Below are 22,021 nucleotides of genomic sequence, written 5' to 3' on the forward strand. Positions count from 1 at the left end.
TCTAAAATTCAACCTGAAATTACATGTTTAAGATATTTACGTCCTTTCTTTACTTAAGCAACTTACAACGTAGAATATGGGATATTCTTTTTTTTTTTTTTTTCTATCTACTCAAATACCGTTGGATTAAATTTTCAATTACCTTTATAATTTTTCTTTTTTTGTTAAGATTCTAATATAATATAGTTGAAGAATAATAGACAAAAATAAATAAAATAAACTATCCCATAAAATATTCATTTGTTAGTTATGACCCATCTCGATTTTTGTGCGTATGTATATCCTAATTGTTCGTTTCATATAATAGGTGACGTGTTTCTTTTACGTGTCATAATTTTGTGAGGTCGAAATACAAGTGAGAATTGAATTGTACCAAAAAAGAGTGCCTTATCCGAAACAAACAGAGTGAGGGGGGAAATGGCGAACATACAATCACAGTCTGTGCAACTCGCAAACCCATTTCCGCTTTCTTCTTCCAAACCTCATCTTCACAGGCCCTTCCTTCTCTTCACCACCCGAGCCACCGATTCGGACCCATCGCAACCCGAATCCGAGCCACCCGCCACCGCCGACGACTTCGACAACCGCATGAGCGAATTCCGCCTCCGTTACCGGAGCGGCACAGGAAAGAAGGCGGAGCTCCGAAAGAGCCGAAAGTCCAAGAAGGGGGCTTCCGGGTCGGGTTCGGGTTCCGGCGTTTACCTTCCGCCGGTGCCTCTGAAAGAACCGGTATCTGGCGGGTTGAAGGTGGAATTAGGGTTCAGCCAATACAGTGAGCGGTTGAACGGGCGAATTGCGATTCTTGGAGTGACGGCGCTGTTGCTGGTGGAGCTAGCAACGGGGAAAGGCGTGATCAAGTACCACACACCCTCCATTGTTATTGTTCAGATCTATTTTGTTGCTGCAGTTTCTGCTCTTTATGTTAAGTATGAGAAGGAGAAGATCAGTGTTTGGCCTGATTCTTCAACTAATAAATGATTTTCAATTTTGAAACACTTGGTTGTTCGGTTTCTTCACCCTAATTGTCACGTCACGGATGCTATTTTTACTTGTGAAAAAAAAAAAATTATTGTTGAGCTTCAATTTTCATGTCAAAATTTGATTCAACGAATGTACACAAGGGGTAACATGTAACAATCTATTAGTGTTATTATCAATCAATTTTAGCGAACGATTATATTTATTTTCATCTTTAATCTTTATTTCTGCTTTTATATGATTATAATTGTCCACATTAAATATGAAGAATCATAATCATATAAAGATGAAAAAAAAAATAGTGAAATTGATTAATAATAACATTAATTAGTAAAATTGATTGATAATAACATTGATAATTACACTAATTGATTATTACAATGTCGTATCTCATAATATAAAAGGATTTTTTTATGTAAATTTATAATCTAGCTTCCTTTGGTAAGATGTTTCTTCCAATTGTTTTTGTTAATCTTGATCATTTGTTACGAGATGTAATTAATCAATTGAAATAAGAGTTTATATTTATAATAAAATATGATTACATTTAAAAATGAGCAAAGAGCGTAGGAAATTGAAATTGAAGATGATTTTATTACTATCTCCTGAACAAAATTACATGACATCTACACAGTCCTGTCCTATACCAGGAAAGAATCCAAACAAAACAATGTTTATAAGGCCATTTTGATTAGAACGTTAGAGGGCTGGAAATATTTTTCCATATTGTATAATGACTATAATCCACTTTTGTAATCCGAGATTGAAGACTGATGTTACAGGACACGATCTAACAGCCTTTTTAGCTACCCTCCTCCTCCTCCTATAAATATATTTTCCGGTACAAGAAGTACACAGAGAGGGCTGCAACATTTTCCACTGAATGATCTCTCACTAATGTAATTGAAAAGAATCTACATGGTTATAAAGGTGCCCTTGCTAAAAAATCATTAACAGCAAGTTTGGCATCTCCGTGGGCCACAGCATCCTCTGGCTCTGGCACAAACAGACTAGATGATGAAACCTGCAAAAAAAAAAAAAAAAATTCCTCATAAGATCACTGAGCAATCATGCTACATTTAACCCGTTAGCTATATCTATCAAAAGGATGGGAACAAAACTCTCGACTCAATTAGCGCCTGCAGTACAGTGAATATAAAAAGGGTAGAGATCAAACATACTTTTGTGTCAAGCAGCACGTCGCTGTTGTCATCAGTAATTATGCTGGCACCGTGTGCTTTTAACCATTCTAAACACTCTTCCAATGCATCCGTGTCTTTATCATCTCCATTTGTGGCCACAACAGTTGAGAATCCAAGAATCTGAGAAACGTATGAAACAGGTACAGTTGGGCGATATGACCGGCACATGCAGCTCACAGCTTTATAACGCATCCTTTCAACATAAAGATCTGTGGATATTAAAAAAATGATATCAGTTTATCCCGTTTTATAAAATTTGTTACCTACCAAGCTACCCTCAACGTGAAAACAAGTTAATTGTAAATACTCACCCATAAGGCAGGTGTTTAAGTTAGGAGCTGCTGTGTATAGTCTAAAGAATGCAACATAGTTTCCTGAAGTTACAGCTGCACGAACTGCGAGGGCATGTTTTACAGCTTCATCCTTCTTTGCTTCGTCAGATAACCTGTCATCAATGGCATCAGAAACCAGAGGTGTTCTATGATAATAACAATAGTACATACAATAATTGAGACTACAACGTCATACTTGTACAATTACTACAATAATTCAAGGCAATATATGTATGCATAGCCATTGAAGGATTTAATATATGACGGTCCAATTCTTTATCTTGTTTGTCAAGGCTTCAACACCGAATTACTTATTTCCACCCAAACAGCTACCAATTGGAGCCTTAAGCACCATCCTGTTTTGACCAAACTACCCTTGCCATGACATAACTACAATAAATATTCAAACCACCAGTTTTCTACCAATAATCTTTTCCAGGAAAACTAACTCCAGGCAATGTAACTATCATTGTTCTGCTGTCCTTTGTCACACAAACTTCTTAGCGATGTAGCAAGACTTCCCTGTGTAGAAACAAGATTTTTTTCTTTGTTCATTAATTTTTTTAATGTGAAAAAGACTCCAATGTATTATTTTTCAACATTTCATAGTTATTCAGAAGATGAATAACTAGAACAGAGAAAAAAAAAGGGCCTCCAAAGCAACAAGAATTGTGAGAGAAAATGGGAGCAACTAACACCACACTATGACAGCAAGTTTTTGTGTAGCAAACTAGAAATAAACCTTGATAGTTTAATAGATTTACGATGAGATCAATCCAGTCAAATTTACCAATGCATGTTTCTGGGACCTTAATTCCCAAAGGACCCAAAATAGTAAATTTCAATAATGCAGACAATAATAATAATAATAGCACAAAATTTTGGTAGGTGAGTTACATAATTGAATTCTTGGTAGAATTTTGAAACAAAAAATCATCTAGTAAGCATGTAAGTACGGGGCCAACCTTGCCATTGAAGATAGGAGATCTCTGTTATTATTTGAATGCATTATGACACAAAGCAAGTTGTAAGCAGCAAATTCCATATAAGACCCCTCAATCCCTTCAGCATAAAGAGTTTTCAACTGAGATTGGCACTGAAATCACACAAATATCGTCAATATCTAAACCAAAAAGTTGAATAATATCCTCAATTTCTATAATAAATCATTCCCATTTCCAAAACAAGCAAAATTTTACCAAAATTTGTCCCCTGAATTAACATTTATAATTTACTGCTTCATTTTGCATCATTACGCAATTCATAGACCAGCTTAGATCTTGACATGTTTTGCAGGTTGAAACACAAGCATCTACACTAAAACACTAATATAAGAATTGACCATTACACAAATTGTCTAGGTATAATTATTGGAGGTACTGTTCAGTAAATTCCAACATATAGAATGACTCCATTATAACTTGAAAAACATTGATGGCTTTGAATGAAATATATTAATCCATGATCTCAGAAGGAAAAGTGACACAGATACATAACCAGTAAATGCATCATTAATAAAAAAGAAATCAAAGCATAAAATGAATTAGTACATTGTAGTTTCTTCAAACAATATACAGAACTAACCTGATTATACTCAGGCAGGTCCCCAACTTCCAGTGCAAATCGGGCATGCGTTTCATACACCTGAAACATTATTTCAAGAGTTATCAATTGCAGAAAAAGTTGAAGATACAAGATATGCACAATAAACAACCACCACAAAAGTCTTTTCCCACTAAATGAGGTTGACCACATGGGTCAAATTAACATTTTATTCTGTCAAAATCCAATTATGGTATGCAGAATGCATTAAAATAATTAACATAGAAGAAGAGGATAAACTGCTTTCACCATAATAGCTCTTTAATATGGATAAGGAAATTTTAATTTTAAATTAGTACCTTGACTGTTAATTGATTGCGTATTCGTTGCACAGTAAGGTCCTGGCGAATAGACTTTAACTGGTCACATTTATAAAGGTAATTCTTTTGGGAATTTTGAACCATCAACAGTGCTTTTTCAAGAACCTCTTCAGGTCTTACCTGTAAGTTAATAACATTTTAAATTTTTAACAGAACTGCTAGTTAAGGAGGGGACGGGAAGACAGATAAAAGTAGCACAGCATGCCATTTAAATTTCTGAGAGGAGATATTACAGTGGCAGGATCAGGTGCAGAAGTTAGGCGCAGGTAACGCTTTTCAATTTCCTGGCAAGTACCCTTTACAGTAAGAGCATCCCAGTCAATGTCCTCAACAGCTTTGCTGACACCGTCTTCAAAGCTTTTGCTCAGCACCAAGGCACTAGCCCTTCTGTTGTACAAGTTTCCAGCTCCAGCATTTTTCTTTCTGAAGTGATTATTTTCCGTCCGATGCCCTTGTCCTAAATCAAAACGCTTAGAACGATTTTCCCGTCTCTTCCTTTCCTCTGGAGAATCACTAAAAGTCATTGCAGCAGAATAATATGCTGTCAAACTTTGTTCCTTATCACTATCACTAGATGCATCACCATTTTCAGAACCAACAGAAGCATCAGCAGTACGCTGCTTCTTAAATGGCCTTTGGGAAGCCTTACTAGATGTTCTCTGCAGGAATGGAGAAAATTTAGTATTCCTCAAACCATCCTCCTTGCTCTGCTTGTTCTCCAATTCCACCTGCATGCCATTAGTTTAGGTGAATGAAACACATAATATGTGTAACTTATTGAGACAAATAATTCTCATTCTCAACATGAATGTAGTTGAAAAGTAATTTTATTGAAAAAAGTTCGCAGATAAAAAAGCCCATCCAAACAGAATGAGACAGACACAGACACGCACACAAAAATAAATCCATGTTGGCTTTTTATGTGTCTGTAAACAAGGCTACTACATAGAATAAATGTTATGCTATTTGTCAATAGTGACATGTCTTATAGAATATTAAAAAATTAAATTAGCCACTAAGGTCAAATATAATACAGAGAGAATTGAAAAGGTTTATACCAAACAAAATATTAAGTCACTCACAGAAGCCACCATAAAGATTCCTGAATATCCAAAAAGAAATCAAGAACAAAAATCAAGGCTAACATATATATAGCACTTGAGCCCCATATTTGTCCAGAATGGAAAAAAATGGATGCCAATATTTTTAGCTCTAAGGAAAAGCAAAGGACCATTAGGACTAGAATCCTGGCAATCCTACACAAACAATATTATACTGCAATGACAATCATAATCATATAAAATTTACATTCAAATGATACTGTATGTAACATATCATTTGGTCAATATGCGATCACAAAATGGACCTATATCCAGATTCCAGATCACAATAGTAAATATCCATTATCATAGGATAAAAACAGCATGAAATGAAGTAAAACCAATAATAAAAAAATAGAAGGAAAACAAACAAGAGTGAGCTCATTAACTACAGTTGCACTCCATTCAAAATTTATAAAAGGAAGCGACAAGAATAACACCAGGTGGAACCTTCAAAAATCAATAAATTACTTATTTAAGTCTATAAATACCTTTCTATCCTTTTCATTAGATGTCCAACCACTGTATTTAACAGTATCGTTACTGATCAACACTGGATTATCAACTGGCTTCTCCTCTGGTAATGGTTCCCACCTACTTTTAGATCGCCTAGGACTTCTTTTATACTTTGGCAATAAAGAATCATGGATTGAAGACAGTGAACTACTGCATGAAATGATAACATATAATATTTATCATGAAAAAATTGCATGATTGCATCACTTATAATAATTTTCATAATAATAACAATAATATTCAACCATTAGAATGACAATTAAATATGTTAAAATTCATGGGATAGGATACAAATAAAACACAGGTCCAATATGCATGATACAAGAACGAATATGGGCTTTCTAACCAAAATAATTTTTTACAACATCAACAACACCTATATTCCTAACTAATTGGAGTTGGTGGTAGATGAACCCAAATGAAAGATAGGAAGAGATTGAAAAAAGATAAAAATGAAATTTAAGAGTGTGTATAAATATATTCTAAAGAACCAATTCAACCCAAAAGCTTAAGCTATTGGGTGAGGCTACATTAATGATTTTATATATCTCAACACGTCTCCTCACACGAGAGCCCACTGGGCTTGAAGGGTGGACAATGCACAGGCCCACCTACCTGTGCGAACAAAGAAATTCCACTTGAAAGAAAGTGGGGGGCGGCGAGGATCGATCCCGGGACACGAGCTCTGATACCATGTAAAGAACCAATTCAAACCAAAAGCTTAAGCTATTGGGTGGGGCTACATTAATGATTTTATATATCTCAACATATATAAAAGAAGGAAACAATTAAAGGGAAAGTATATTAAGGTAAACTAAAAATAAGAGGGCAAAAAAGAGTAAGAAAGTAAGAAGATTCAAAAAAAAAGTAATAATAATAAAAAGATGAACCCAAATGAAAGATAGGAAGAGATTGAAAAAACTAAATGGAGTTGGTGGTAGATGAACCCAAATGAAAGATAGGAAGAGATTGAAAAAAGATAAAAATGAAATTTAAGAGTGTGTATAAATATATTCTAAAGAACCAATTCAACCCAAAAGCTTAAGCTATTGGGTGAGGCTACATTAATGATTTTGTATATCTCAACACGCCCCCTCACACGAGAGCCCACTGGGCTTGAAGGGTGGACAATGCACAGGCCCACCTACCTGAGCGAACAAAGAAATTCCACTTGAAAGAAAGTGGGGGGCGGCGAGGATCGAACCCGGGACACGAGCTCTGATACCATGTAAAGAACCAATTCAAACCAAAAGCTTAAGCTATTGGGTGAGGCTACATTAATGATTTTATATATCTCAACATATATAAAAGAAGGAAACAATTAAAGGGAAAGTATATTAAGGTAAACTAAAGATAGGAGGGCAAAAAAGAGTAAGAAAGTAAGAAAATTCAAAAAGAAAGTAATAATAATAAAAAGAAAAAAAAATAGATAATATATATATATATATAAGTAAAAATAAAAAGGTATAAGGAAAAAAAAAGATAAATAAGAGGGGGATTGGGAAGGGGAAAAGAGATAAAAGAAAAGATGAGGAAAAAAGAAGGGGGGGGGGGGGTGGGGAAGATGAAGATGAAGAGGTCTAGAAAGAGACCATCTAACCCTTCACTATGCTTATAGCCTTTCTCCATTCCGTCCTAAGACACACGACCCGCCAATCTATATCCCATTCCATTAAGTCTTGTTTTACTATCTTCCCCCAAGTAAGTTTCGGTTGATACAACTGACTCAGAATATGACATTAAATGCAAGAACAACAGCAATTTGGTCCAGAAGCAACAACTTCTGGGTTTTCTTATATTGATTGAAGGAAATTACAATCCTGGAATGTAAATATCTAGCTAAGATAACAGTAACAAGCAATATAATTCAACACAATTTGAGAGGTGCTGATTCTCTCCCAGTTTCCAATCCAATTTCCTAGTGCTTTCTTCCCTTCACGCCATGCTTCAAATAACCAACTTCCCACTAGCCACGTCATGCTTTTTCTCACTCTTGGCCTCCAATTCTAACAGAATTCCCTTCTAGAATCTCCTTTGCTGAGTCACTTACTCCTAATATTCCTCTGTGACGCCTCCTAGAGTAAACTTTGGGACTCACCGTATCAATACTCCCCCCCAACACTCTCACCTTGTCCCCAAGGTGAAAGTCTGGAAAGTTCTGGTTAAGTCTAGCGGAATCTTCCCAAGAATTTTCAAAGGCTGGCAATTGTGACCATTTGATTAAAACCTCCGTACGTTCAGCAGCATTCTGCCTCCACTCCAATACGGTTTCAGGCTGTACTAGTAACTCGAACTCCTCATTCAACATTGATGGCAAAGGCTGTACTTCAGTAGATGGTGAAACAGCTTTCTTGAGAAGAGAAACATGAAACACGGGATGCACTTTACTCTCAGGGGGTAATTGCAAGTGATAAGCCGTCATTCCCACGCGTTTTATTACGGAAAAAGGACCATAAAAGCGTGGGCTGAGTCTCTCATTGATTTTTCTAGCCAATGACTTCAACCTATAAGGTTGTAATTTCAAGTAGACCAAGTCTCCAACCAGAAATTCCACATCTCTCCTATGTTGGTCAGCTTGTTGTTTCATCCGATTCTGGGCCTCAAGCAAGTGTTGTCTTAAATCCTGTAAAATAACATCCCTATCATTCAGCAACTTGGACACCTCATCATTAGGGGAGTTAGCAAAATAGGAGTGTAACAAAATTGGTGGATCACAGCCGTAGAGCACCTTAAAAGGGGTAGTGCCAGTAGAATCTTTATGAGCAGTATTGTACCAAAACTCAGCCCAATGTAACCAATGGGGCCAAGATTTAGGCTTTGGGCAACAGAAACATCTCAAGTAAGTCTTCAAGCAGCGATTGACCACCTCCGTTTGGCCATTGGACTGTGAGTGATATGCCGTACTATACTTGAGCTTAGTGCCAGAACATTTAAAAAGCTCAGTCCAAAAAGAGCTTAGGAAAATCTTGTCCCTATCACTTACAATGGAAGCAGGGAACCCGTGAAGACGAACCACCTCTTTGATAAAAACCAACGCCACCTCCTTAGCAGTAAAAGGGTGAGCCAAAGCTATAAAGTGAGCGTACTTGGACAAACGATCCACAACGACAAAAATAGTGTCGACCCCATGAGCTTTGGGTAATCTTCCCACAAAGTCCATCAAAATGTCAACCCAAACTTGTTGGGGAATAGGCAGGGGTTGTAACAAACCCGCAGGGGACAGGTTCTGACACTTATTTTGTTGGCAGCTTACACAAGATGCCACATAATCCTTAATTTGCTTCCTCATTCCTTCCCAATACACCACTGCAGCAATTCTTTTGTATGTGCGCAAAAATCCTGAATGCCCGCCCACACACGAGTTATGAAGCTCTTCTAGAATATGAGGAATAAATCTGGAATGTTTAGACAAAACTAACCTTCCCTTAAAAAATAACCTGCCACAACTCATGGAGAAATCTGGGTGCTTGTTCTTGTCTGTCAATACTTCCATCATAACCGTGCGCAACTTTTCATCAGCCTGCAATTCACCCTCTAGTTCATCACAACCCACAGGGGCCCACACAAGTCAGGGCAGAAAATTGCACCTGGCGAGAGAGTGCATCCGCTACAACATTTTCCTTCCCGGGTTGATACTGAATTTCAAAATCATAACCAAGTAATTTGGTTACCCATTTTTGCTGTTCTTCGTTCAGTACCCGTTGCTCTGTCAAGAACTTAAGGCTCCTTTGATCGGATTTAATAATGAAATGCCGGCCCAACAAATAGGGCCGCCATTTTTGAACAGCGAACACTATAGCCATGAGCTCTTTTTCATAAATGGATTTCTCTTGAGCTCTCAAGGAAAAACCTTGACTCCAGAAACTGATGGGACGCCCTTCTTGCATCAACACCGCACCTACTCCACGTCCGGAAGCATCAGTTACTACTGTAAAGGGTTTGTCAAAATTCGGGAGTGCCAACACTGGTACAGGACACATAGCTGACTTGAGCTGTTCAAAAGCCAATCGAGACTGTTCACTCCAAAGGAAGCTGTCCTTTTTCAACAAGTCCGTCAGTGGCTTGGCTATCTTGCCATAATCTTTTACGAAATTACGGTAATAGCCGGTTAGCCCCAAAAATCCCCTCAGTCCTTTTACATCTTTTAGGAGTGGCCATTGCAACATTGCTTCCACCTTCTTTGGATCAGCACTAACACCCTTGGAGGAAATGATGTGGCCTAAGTACTCTACTTGATGTAAAGCAAAGCAGCATTTCTTGCGGTTGGCCACCAACTGATGATTTCTCAATGCCTCAAATACTGATTTCAAGTGCCCCATATGCTCCTGTCTGCTGCAGCTATAAATTAGAATATCATAAAAAAAAAACTAGCACAAATTTACAAAGGAACGGTTTCAGAATTTCATTCATCAATGAATTGAAAGTAGAGGGAGCATTGGTGAGCCCAAATGGCATCACCAAGTACTCATAGTGGCCTTCATGTGTTCTGAAAGCCGTCTTTGGGATGTCATCTTCTTTCATCCTGATCTGATGGAACCCTGATTTAAGGTCCAACTTGGAAAACACGCTTGCCCCTCCCAATTCATCTAGCAACTCCTCAATAACAGGAATAGGAAACCGGTCAGGCACTGTGATCTTATTTAAAGATCTATAGTCAACACAAGCTCTCCAACTCCTATCCTTTTTCCTTACCAGAATTATGGGACAAGAATAGGGACTAATACTGGTTCTAATCAACCCAGAATTTAATAACTCAGAGACCAACTTCTCGATAATAGCCTTTTGGTAATAGGGGTACCTGTAAGGCCTCAGGTTGGGAATATCACAACCTGATTTGAGAAGGATAGCATGATCGTGTCTCCTTTTTGGTGGCAACGTCGTGGGCTCTTGGAACAAGTCTTCGAACTCCAGCAACAAACATTGCAGTTCTGGCCACAAACTTTCAGGTGTAGCCTCTGTGGTGGGAGTCCAGTACTGGTCTACCACGAACCCTTGTCCTTCAGTTGACAAAGCCTTGACCATGGAACGGAAGGAAGTAGTCGTCTTAGTACTGGATAATTCCGGGTCCCCCTTCAACTCCTTCTCCTTCCCTTTGATGCCGACCTTTAACGTTAATTTGTTAAAGTCAACCTTTATCTCACCCCATTGTTTCAACCAGTCTAGCCCCAAGATTACTTCAGCTCCACCCAGCTCAAAAAGGAACAGATCCTCTCGAGATGTAACACCCTGAAGATCAATTTCCACCTTACGACATACACCTTGGCACTCCACTTTATAACCATCACCTACCTCCACCTTATACTTGAGAGATTCATCTACTGGAAGACGTAAGCGCTCCACCACTGTTCTGGCCACGAAGTTGCGAGTCGCACCACAGTCCACCATCATCACCAACCGTTCCCCGCGAATCGACCCCCAAAATTTCATGGTTTGGTTCGAAGAGAGCCCTATTAAGCTGTACATCGACAGTTGCAAGGTCAGGTCATCCTCCTTGGGTGGCTGAATCTCCTCCGTCGGGTCATCTTTCTGATCCAGTAAACCCGCATCAGCCTCATCTCCTTCGTCCACCACCAAGAAGTGAAATTGGGGAAACTTGCAACGATGAGTGGGGCTCCATCGTTCCTCGCATTTGAAGCACAATCCCTTTCTGGATCTTTCTTGGAGCTCAGCTTGCGGTAACCGACGGCCATCTACCCTAGAAGATGAACTGCCCATGCTCTCATTGACACGCACACCCCCACTTGTGCCCTCCTGAGTATTGTGTGTGTTAGACGTTGCCCGCGCGTCTCAACTCCCAGCGTTGCCACTCGGACGCGTGTCCGATGATGAGCCAGCGTGATTAAAACTAGTCACGTGCTTGGGGTTAGCTGAGGTCCATGAAGTCCGCGTGGGTTGTTGTATGCGATTGGGCCCAGCCCACTTACTACCCGTTCCAAACCCGTCTTGGACCCAAGACTGGTTTCGCTTCTCCATCATGGACGTCTCCTTCATCAGCTCTCCAAGGTTAGCGATGTTCTTCTGTAACAATTCTGTGCGCAACCCTTCCTTCAACCCGTAGAGCCAGATTTCTTTAAGCATGAGTTCATCAGCATAATGTAACGGACTAATGATCCGTTCAAATTCCGCTCGGAACACAGCGACGCTCCCGGTTTGCCGGAGGCTCATCAACGTCTGATACGGGCTCCCCATCGTCTCCATGGTGAACCTCTCCATTACATCAGATCTGAAATCTGCCCATGTACTATTTGGGTTGTTTCTCTCCCATACTTGGAACCAGTTAAGGGCCGCTCCGTCCAACACCACCATTACAGCGTCCATCTTGTCTAGATCACCAATCCGATTCACCAAGAAATACCTCTCTACCTTGGTCAACCATGAATACACATCTTCTCCACTGAATCTGGGCATCTCCAACCGAGTCAATCGTCCTCCTACGGCCTGGGTTGCCCTTTCTTCAACCCATTCTGATTCAATAGACGTTTGGCTCCTCCGTCGAGATCGCCCTCGTTGTCTTCGGCCCACCGGACTCGGAATGCTTCGATTCAGTCGTTCACCCTGTAGCAATTGAAGAATATCCGTCAACCTTTGATCGGTCCTCTGATGTCGTTCCTCTGCCAATTCTTCATTCCGGCGGAAACGTCCGTCAATAGCTTCGATCCTTGCTTCCATGTTACGCGTTACAACCATTCAAAGCCCTCCCTGGATCAGAGTGCTCTGATACCAGTTGATACAACTGGCTCAGAATATGACATTAAATGCAAGAACAACAGCAATTTGGTCCAGAAGCAACAACTTCTGGGTTTTCTTATATTGATTGAAGGAAATTACAATGCTGGAATGTAAATATCTAGCTAAGATAACAGTAACAAGAAATATAATTCAACACAATTTGAGAGGTGTTGATTCTCTCCCAGTTTCCAATCCAATTTCCTAATGCTTTCTTCCCTTCACGCCATGCTTCAAATAACCAACTTCCCACTAGCCACGTCATGCTTTTTCTCTCTCTTGGCCTCCAATTCTAACAGAATTCCCTTCTAGAATCTCCTTTGCTGAGTCACTTACTCCTAATATTCCTCTGTGACGCCTCCTAGAGTAAACTTTGGGACTCACCGTATCAGTCTTCTTCTACCTCTTTTTGTGTCGAGCTCTTAGTAACAAACTATGTTCTTACGGGAGGATCCATGGGCCTTCTCATTACGTGCCCAAACCACCTCAATCTATGTTCCCTCATCTTTTCAGCCACCGGCACTACTCCTACCTTTTGTCGAATATCTTCATTTCTTATCTTATCTTATCCATCCTCGTATAACCACACATCCACCTTAACATCCTCATTTCTACTACTCCCATTTTATGCGCATGTTGCCTATGTGCTGACCAACACTCAGCTCCATATAACATTGCAGGCCTTACTGCTGTTCTATAGAATTTTCCTTTTAGCTTAAGGGGAATTTTGCGATCACACAAAAACCCAAATGCACTACGTCATATCATCCACCCTGCTCTGATTCTATGATTTACATCCTCATCAATATCTCCACCATTTTGCAAGATTGATCCCAGATATCTAAAAGCATCTTTCTTAGGTACCTCTTGTCCAAGCAGATGCACGGGATCTTCATCTCCATCTCTTACCAGAGAAAACTCGCACTTCATATACTCAGTCTTGCTCCGGCTTAACGTGAATCCTTTAAACTCCAAAGTGCTTCTCCACAATTCAAGTTTTCTATTAACATCATTTTTGGTCTCATCAATAAACACAATATCATCTGCAAAAAACATACAACATAGCACTTCCTCTTAAATATCTTTTGTTAGCTCATCCATTACTAAGGCATAAAGATAAGGACTTAGAGCCGAAACTTGGTGTACACCTACCGCGGCATGAAAATAATTTGATGTTCCATATTACAAGCTTTCACACATGTAGTAACCCCATCATACAGGTCCTTGATTGCATTTACATACTTTAATGGTACTTTTTTCTTCTTAAGAACCCACAATAAACTTTTCTTGGGACCCTATCATATGCTTTCTCAAGATCTATGAATATCATATGCAAGTCCTTCTTTTCTCAAATTCAATTTTTTACAACAATTTACCAAAATAATATCAAAAACAAAAAACACTCCACCAAGATAGGGTACTTTTTGCCAACTTGGTACGTCACGTCTGCAAGGAGAAAATCCACTTAGCATCGTGCATGGGTGCTCCTGTCACCCGTGCTGACTCTTTGACCATGTGCTCCTCTACCCCATGCAAAGATTCCTCTCCTTTGCCTCGGCAAGACCAGAATGAGCAATCTTTCTTTCTACACTAAACACACGTGAAACATCCCCAAATTCAACCCACCTCCCACCCAAAAAAAAAAAAAAAACACCCCTCCCTTATATTAACACGCTGTGCTCTACACTTTCAAAAGTCACTCACTATTCCAAGACTTCAATACACAAGTAAATATTTATTAATGCTAATTTATTATATAATTTGATATATATATATATATATATATACACAAACACACATGTTTTTGGGGTTAATTAATATATATTATTTGTTTCAACAAAAACAATATATATTACTTAAAACAAATAAATAATATATATTAATTAACCCCAATGATATACATAAAAAAAACTATACATATAAAACAAGAAATAAATAAATTTAGCATTAATGAATATTTACTTGGGTGTTCTGTTGGAAGTTGGAACTATAAGAATGAATTGTGCCAGTGTTGGGAGTGCAGAAGAGGAAATGGTTGAGGGGTTAATATAAGGGGAGGGAAGGGAGTGAAGTTTTTTGGGGGGATTAATTGGGGAAGTGGTGTAAGTCAACACATATCACTGGAACAAGAGCCCAAATCCAACTGGTGCCTTGCAACACACTAGAGGGATTTGCACCTTGTACATGTGGCATCCCACCATAGCAAAAACCACCCAATCTCAGTAATTTTTCTTTACTTATTATTTTGGTATATTGTTTTTTTTTTATTATTATTTTGGTAAAAAAATCCAACAACTAAAATACAAATATGAGGATACAGGAAAATCTCAAACATATAGCATATGATACAAGTGAAATATATTAACACATATTCATTAAAAAACAAATTTATGGGTTAATATGTGCAATTGGATACTCAGCATGTAAAAAAATGAACTCCAATTATATTTTAAAGTCAATATTATTCACTAATAAATTGGATCTCTGCAATTTGAGTATGAAGACTTAAACCGGGAAATAATAAGTTTATTCCAATTCATAACAGTTATAACTCATGAAACTTGTTATATGAATATCCATAATTAAGAAGTTATAAAAGATGGGTTTTGGGCACAGGTTAATGAATAAAAAAATAACATGTATTACTTTTCATTAAATTATCCTAATTACTTAAAGAAGAAAGTAATCAATGATATTTGAATTTCCAAGATATTAAATGGTTCCACTTTTCATTTAATAGGGTCTATTTTTATTTCTTAACCTGTTCCTGTAAATGTTAACAAAACCTTTAAGAGATATAGGTATGTGCATCAGTATCAGACAAGGCAATGATACATATACTTTCCCCATTTTATATATAAATACCTCATAGCACTAAAGATTCCAAATATTATACTCTTCAGGGGAAAGATTAATTGTTTCTGTACTGTCAATTTTACTGTAACAGAAACACACAAAAGAACTCCTGATGGCATTTAGAATTGAATCAAAAATTGTCTTAGATTGGATAACATCTAAAAACATATAGCTTCTTATTGTGTACCTGTATATATACTCCATTAAAAGAATTGGAGGAAGAAACACCCAAAGTTTAGTGATCAAACCTTGAAAAATTAGTGAAAACCAGAAGCACCCAAAGTTTATGCACAAATACAAGAGAATGACATGTCAACATACAAAAACAAAGAACTAAACAGGAGCATACTGTTTATCCACCATATCTGCATCTGGCATTGAGAAAAGTGGTTCTATATCCCAATTTCGTGTGCAGAGGGTACCATCAGCTGTTGCCTTAGTGATCATCTGAAAAGGAGGTTAAGGAGTTTGATAAGTCTATTAACCAAACCACCAAACAAAATCCTGCAAACAATTTATATGGTTGATTTCAATAAAGATCAACAAGCACAAGCTGACAGTGTATAAAATTAAAAGATTGTTATCCACAATAATGCAATCCATGATTCTAATAGGATAGTACATTAGCTAGTACTTACCCTGGCTGGCTGATGACCAGAATTATGAGCATAAAAATTTACCAACGGTTTTTCTCTGAATTCAATCTTCTTAAGAAAATAAAATAAAAATATATTCCATTTTTCAGTTTATATAATTTTCAAGCACAGTATTAGAAAATAATTATGCCTCTATTTGCTGGTAGAAATTAGAATGCTTTTCAGTAATATTCTAGCACACTTTGCCAAAACACTTAAGGCACCTGATTAATGGAGCAATGAAAATAATACAAACTGGGTTCTAGTGGGTAATCTGAATTTTAAGCAATTTGCATCTAAACAAAATTATAATAACAACCAAGGAAGTGGTAGCTGAGTTTCAGTGTACCACTTTTCTAAAGGTAAAATGAAAGTGGTAACTTCAGGCTTTGTTTCAAGATTCACAATTTCATATTGCAACTTACACCCAATATATATTATTGTTTTCTTCGATGTTATATCTCTCTTGAAAGTTGAAATCTTCATTAAGGATCAACACATAGAGGAAGAAGGGCAAGTGAAGAGAGAGAAATGAGGATAAGATTCAGCAGCTCTGTTGTTTGTGTGCATTTTTGGGTGCTGTGCTTTGGAGGGAAAATTAACAAATGTTAAGACATGGTAAAGAAATAGAAAGCTTTTTGTTTAATGGTGGCAACGTGCATGTCCTGCGACCCCAAAAAAGACGTTGTTTAGGGGCTTGGAGAAAAAAAATACACGGCATTTTGGGAATTTTCCTTCCCTATTGAAACATAAATTTTCCCGGCATTTTTTTCCCAAACCCCAAAATGATGTTGTTTTTGGATTGCAGGAAATAATTTTTATCTCCCGTGACAAGAAAAAAACTATAAGGGGGAAAAACTATCTAAGGCAATGGCAGAATGTTAAAAACTGATAACTAGTTAAAAAGCGTAAAATATTAATATATTTTCTTTTTCCAATATAAAAGTAAAACTCACCTCCTTCATGACAGCCTGACATGCTGCCATTTGCTTATCATCTTTACAGCGAGCCAAAGCCCTTTCAACATAGCCACGCAAAGACTTGGGAAACATACCAGGCTGTAAGCAAGAATAGTTTAATAATTATTAAAAGTGAATACATAAAGTCATCATCATTTGCAATACCATTGTAACAAACATGCATTGAATCAATTGCTGAAAAAGCAATATTGTTAATTCAAAATTAGGTTCTTACCTCTAAGTAACTCATGCTATTTCACTAAAGTCAAACCTTAGCATACAAAATTTCCAAAAGAAGGTTCTTTAATTACCGTTTTAGCAAGTGACAAGTTTTACAAACAAGACAATTGTTAGTAAGCATATTGAAATAAAAATTGGTCTTACAGATATGTTGAGGGATTGGGTAGCTTTGCTTCATTGATGTTTCTATTTGTTCTCCGTTGTTTGTTTTTCCTTTATAGGTTAAGGAGTAACCTTATGTTTCATCTTCTCTTCATCTTAATTAACTTTTTCTTTTATCAAGAAGTCTACCCCAACTTCAGAATATTCAAACACTTAGTTTCTATCAACTTTTAGTATGATGTTATGTTTCTGAATCTTTATTTTCCTTGAAGAGAGAAAAATGAAAAAAATAAATAAATAAATTCACATGATGATAATAACCTAGTATGCATATATGACGTAAAAAATCGGTTTTTGAATCCTCACCTTAAGTATAGAATTAGCAGCATCATTAGATGATACTTTCTCGATTGGCTTTGGTAGTGAAACAGCAATATAAGCAGGCTTTGGTGCTGTACTGGTTGTAGAGCTATCTTTTTCGGTTTTGGGCTGTCCAAATGTCAAATTTGAAGCAATTCGAGGATTTGTTGGAATCTGAAGTTTGCTTACCCGTTTTGTATCCAAAGATGGAGCACTATGTATGGGTGCCAGGTTCACCTGTTGAGGGGGAGGGGGAGGAGGAGGAGGAGGAAGGTACAAATTGGTTCCTTGAGAAGATGCAGTCTTCTGTTGATCCTGAAATTTATCATAAGAACATTTTAAATCCAAAGGACTTTGATAGTTTGGTTGAATAGGATTACTTTGGGGAATTTGAGAACTTTGAGCCCCATGTTTCCAGTAACCATCATGATCACCACTATTTACTGGTGGAGGCTGACCACCAAAAGAAACAAACATGAAGTTAATAAGTTAACTAAGAAAAAATAATTCAAAATAACTAACCAACCAAATGCAGAAATCTGGTGGCACCGAAGCCAAACAAGATAAGTTATCCAATATACTAAAATTTGAATAGAATTGGAATAAAAAAACCTAACAGTAAGGATTAATTTAATAATGCATATATCAGAATATAAAGACAAAAACCATAACCAAAGCAACTCGACATGATTTATCTGTCCTTTCAAGTCAATGATTCTAAGTAGTATTGGTTTTTCAACACCTTCTGTGTGAAAGTAATCATCAAACCTGAAAAGAAGGCATTGCAGAAGAGCTGGACTCTTGCCTCCAAACTGGTGGATATGATTGTGGAGGCTGGTTATTTGGAGTTGCATAACCGCTAGTAGCTATAGGAATAGGACAACTCAAAGTAGATGAATTTGTGACAGATATGTTCTCTGTCCCTGGAGCGCAGCTGACTTCTGTTTGGTTGTAATAGTCCGCCCACTGCTTGTATTGTTGCTGATACTGCACTGAAGTAGCTGCAGCACCAGAACTATAAGAACTACTGGAATCAGGGGTGTAGTTTGTATATGGATGAGAAGTATAACTTGGATAACTTCCACTGTTCCACATCGTCGCTTGATTGCCGTACCCGCTGCTGTTTTGGTAACCTCCAGTTGTCTGATAATCAGCAGGATTGTAATAAGTGCTTGAATAACTTGCAGATCCAGCATAAGACCCAGTATTCTGAATGGAGGAAATAGGCTGATAAGGAGCACCTGTGTTTTGATATGCTCCTACAGGCTGTGAATAGGTATGATTAGGTTGCTGATAGCTGTTATAGTAGCCAGAGTATCCCATGCTGCCATAACCATATGGATTAGAAGAACTTGGGTATGATGTGTATGCATTGTAATCTTGCGGTACATTAGCTGTTCCCAAATTTGATGAATTACCAGCAACTGATGATACATTTTGACCATCTTGAATACTTCGCCCAGGTGGTTGTGAATGCTGATCATACTGGTAGGATGGATTAGAATAAATTCCATTCCCTGCGGAGCTATGAACAGTCCATGATACAGCTTCAGATCCAGTTGTAGTGGGAGCATATGCAGATGGCTGGTATTGGCTAGCATCAACATGCCGATTCTACAAAACAAAGAGATGTGGGTTATGCATTTAAAGCATGGTAAAATGAAGAGGAAAAAAATAAAGAAAAATAAGCAATCAAAGTATACACAACTGAACCACATGTGCATTGAGTAATACAAAGATGAGATAGCATTTAGGTCCAAATATAAACATTGTCCAAAACAGAAAAATGCGGGCATGGAAACAAAATTTACATCTATAGTCTATAATAGTACAGAAAAGGGATTCGCCCTCGGTATGCATTTTTATTCTTTTTCTAAAAGATAAGTGTTTTATGGAACAGGCACAAAATTCTCTCAAGAAAATGCTTGAGCAGTTGAAAATATCAAGATATGAAATTGTAGCTCTCAGTAATATATGGATCACAATTTTTACTATAAAAAAGCAAGGTGTACATGAATATTGATTAATTAACATTAGTACATTACATTTTCAAACTCATATTATAAAGAACAACACTGCTTTATTCACAAACTTCACGATGAATTAAAGCAAGCTTACTATTTATAACTAGACAGAGAAACATGCTTCCAAGATTACCTCGAATATATGGGACTCCGCGTGAGCTAAGGTCTCAGTGTTACTTCCTTCGTTCGCCATCTCTCAAACACCCTAATTGACCAAGAAAAACAAAAACACATAATTTATTTCACACAATTCCAATAAAAACCCTAATTAGTTGATAACAAATCGTAACAGTACAAACCTTCGAAAAGCTCAGACAAGGAATGGAGAAATCAGGGGATCAGAAACGAATCGGAGCCAGAAAAACCAAATTTGGAAGAAGAAGAAGAAGAAGAAAAATCTAGGAAAACAAAGAGAAAAAAAAAAAAAAACACCAAATAGCAAGATATTTATGAATTATTAACAGGGGAAGAGGGAGTAAAAATACAAATTGAAGAAGTGAGAAAGGCGACGACTTTGCAATAAAAAGTTAAAAGGGTTATTGACGAAAACGCCGGAATACAACACACGAGATTGGGAAAAGAAATTTTAAGTTTGGGTTTTTAGAAAAAAGGGAGAAAGAAATAAAAGGAAGGGAAGGGGTATAGGTGGGGTCCTCACCAAGATAATCTTGGGGATTTTCGCTAATTGAATATTAACCAACCATAGTTTTAAAGCGTATTACTTAAATTAAATGAAGCCAAATACGTTTTTCTTGCTTAAGTCGGTTCACATATTAACTGCTCTCGATAAAATAGAGTAAGTCCACCAAAGGATAAAGCTCAAACACAATAAACCCGAAAAAGGTTAAGGGTCCAAGTAACGCACGATATCCCTATCGCGCATAAGAAATTAGAGGCGCGATGGTTTTATCGTGCTCAAATCGTCTTTAACATAACTTCATAGTGAAGGAAGTGATCAAATAGGTAAAAGGTCACCGTGCTATAGAACCAATAAACAAGAGACAGCACCAGTTTGTCACTACTCTATCAAGATAGCATGATATAATGGGATAGGGCCAGAGCAACACCAGCTAAACCTGCAGCCTATCTACAGCCAATCAGAAGATACACCGCCTATCAAAGGCGGTATCTGATTCACTATATAAGCAAGGGGTACAAATCCACGTATGACGATATAATTCAGTAAGAATATCACCTAAGCCTGACTTTGATACTGACTTGAGCGTCGAAGTGTCATTGCAAGTACCCCAAGTCTGATCATCGTGCCAAAGGAGAATCATACATGTTCTGTCTGAAAGACAGAGATGTCCAACCGGTGGCTGGTATATTTAATGTAGGATCTAGGTGTCCTCTCTCAAGTATCTATGAATGAGATACCCTTGAGGGTAGGCTGATCACTGTGCACAATAATAATCGACATAGTCAAGGCGTGGGTGTGTGCACAGTGACAAGCTAAGAGAGAGGGTTTAGAGAGTGTGTGTCCTGAAGGAGTGTAATTCTGGGCCTCTTAAGAATATTGGGGGCCCAAGTCCAACTGCTTAGCTGTCTGGATAAGATTGTCATTAATAGGAGATTCACTTCCTTTTGTGCTGTCCTTTATTGGTCCTTCTAAAATACGGGCCTTCGTCAGGTCCATAACAGTTGCCCCTCAGCCCGGTAGTTTGGTTGTCCAAGCTGCCGGGATGTAATAGCAGTGATCTCTTCATTTTATTTCGCAAGTCTGTTTTCTTTGTCAAAAGTTAGATGTGTTGCTTTCATAGCAATAATTTTGATTTCTTCGAAAGAATTTGAGAATCTAAGGGCGTCCTTCTATCTTCTAAGATTATTTACCTCGACTAGAACTCACGTTCTTGCTATTTTTGCAAGACGGGTTCAAATACCTCGACGTTTTGGCCGGGCTAGAACTCGCGATTCTGCCCTTGGGCAAGACGGGTTCAAATACCTCGAAGTTTTGGCCGGGCTAGAACTCGCCATCCTGCCCTTGGGCAAGACGGGTTCAAATACCTCGAAGTTTTGGCCGGGCTAGAACTCGCCATCCTGCCCTTGGGCAAGACGGGTTCAAATACCTC

General features: G+C 37.9%; 2 protein-coding genes across 7 annotated transcripts; one reads left to right on the forward strand and one right to left on the reverse strand.

The window, feature by feature from the left end:
- The first annotated feature begins 337 nt into the window (after positions 1-337).
- Positions 338-1,167, forward strand: LOC133314758 (uncharacterized). Its single transcript, XM_061516284.1, has one exon. The coding sequence runs from the start codon at positions 418-420 to the stop codon at positions 976-978; it is 561 nt and encodes a 186-aa protein (XP_061372268.1). The 5' UTR covers positions 338-417; the 3' UTR covers positions 979-1,167.
- A 419-nt stretch (positions 1,168-1,586) lies between these two features.
- LOC133314736 (SAC3 family protein A) lies at positions 1,587-20,531 on the reverse strand. Of its 6 annotated transcripts, none has more exons than XM_061516253.1 (14): positions 20,252-20,531; positions 20,086-20,157; positions 18,697-19,542; positions 17,935-18,243; positions 17,224-17,325; positions 15,982-16,079; positions 6,026-6,200; positions 4,668-5,162; positions 4,414-4,554; positions 4,097-4,156; positions 3,478-3,608; positions 2,492-2,625; positions 2,160-2,389; positions 1,587-2,002 (listed from the first exon to the last, which is right to left on the reverse strand). In XM_061516253.1, the coding sequence occupies exons 2-14, from the start codon at positions 20,143-20,145 to the stop codon at positions 1,901-1,903; spliced, it is 2,883 nt and encodes a 960-aa protein (XP_061372237.1). In that variant the 5' UTR covers positions 20,146-20,157; positions 20,252-20,531; the 3' UTR covers positions 1,587-1,900. The 6 variants fall into 6 exon arrangements, with proteins under 6 accessions (XP_061372237.1, XP_061372236.1, XP_061372235.1 ...); XM_061516252.1 differs by having other exon boundaries at positions 6,026-6,197; positions 17,935-18,381; XM_061516251.1 differs by having other exon boundaries at positions 17,935-18,381.
- Between the last annotated feature and the right edge of the window lie 1,490 nt (positions 20,532-22,021).

The sequence above is a fragment of the Gastrolobium bilobum genome, unplaced genomic scaffold (genome assembly GCF_033153095.1).
Source record: "Gastrolobium bilobum isolate Gb01-03AN ecotype WA unplaced genomic scaffold, APGP_CSIRO_Gbil_v1 utg14977, whole genome shotgun sequence".
Lineage (NCBI taxonomy): Eukaryota > Viridiplantae > Streptophyta > Magnoliopsida > Fabales > Fabaceae > Gastrolobium > Gastrolobium bilobum.

Bases quoted from the DNA above. Each gene is read 5' to 3' on its own strand.
- LOC133314758 (XM_061516284.1), top strand. From the start codon at position 418: ATGGCGAACATACAATCACAGTCTGTGCAACTCGCAAACCCATTTCCG.
- LOC133314736 (XM_061516251.1), bottom strand. From the start codon at position 20,145: ATGGCGAACGAAGGAAGTAACACTGAGACCTTAGCTCACGCGGAGTCC. The intron at 17,326-17,934 runs GTGAGGATTCAA...TCTTGCTTACAG, and splicing joins CTGCTAATTCTATACTTAAG to CCTGGTATGTTTCCCAAGTC. The intron at 4,157-4,413 runs GTACTAATTTAA...ATAATGTTTCAG, and splicing joins GCAATCAATTAACAGTCAAG to GTGTATGAAACGCATGCCCG.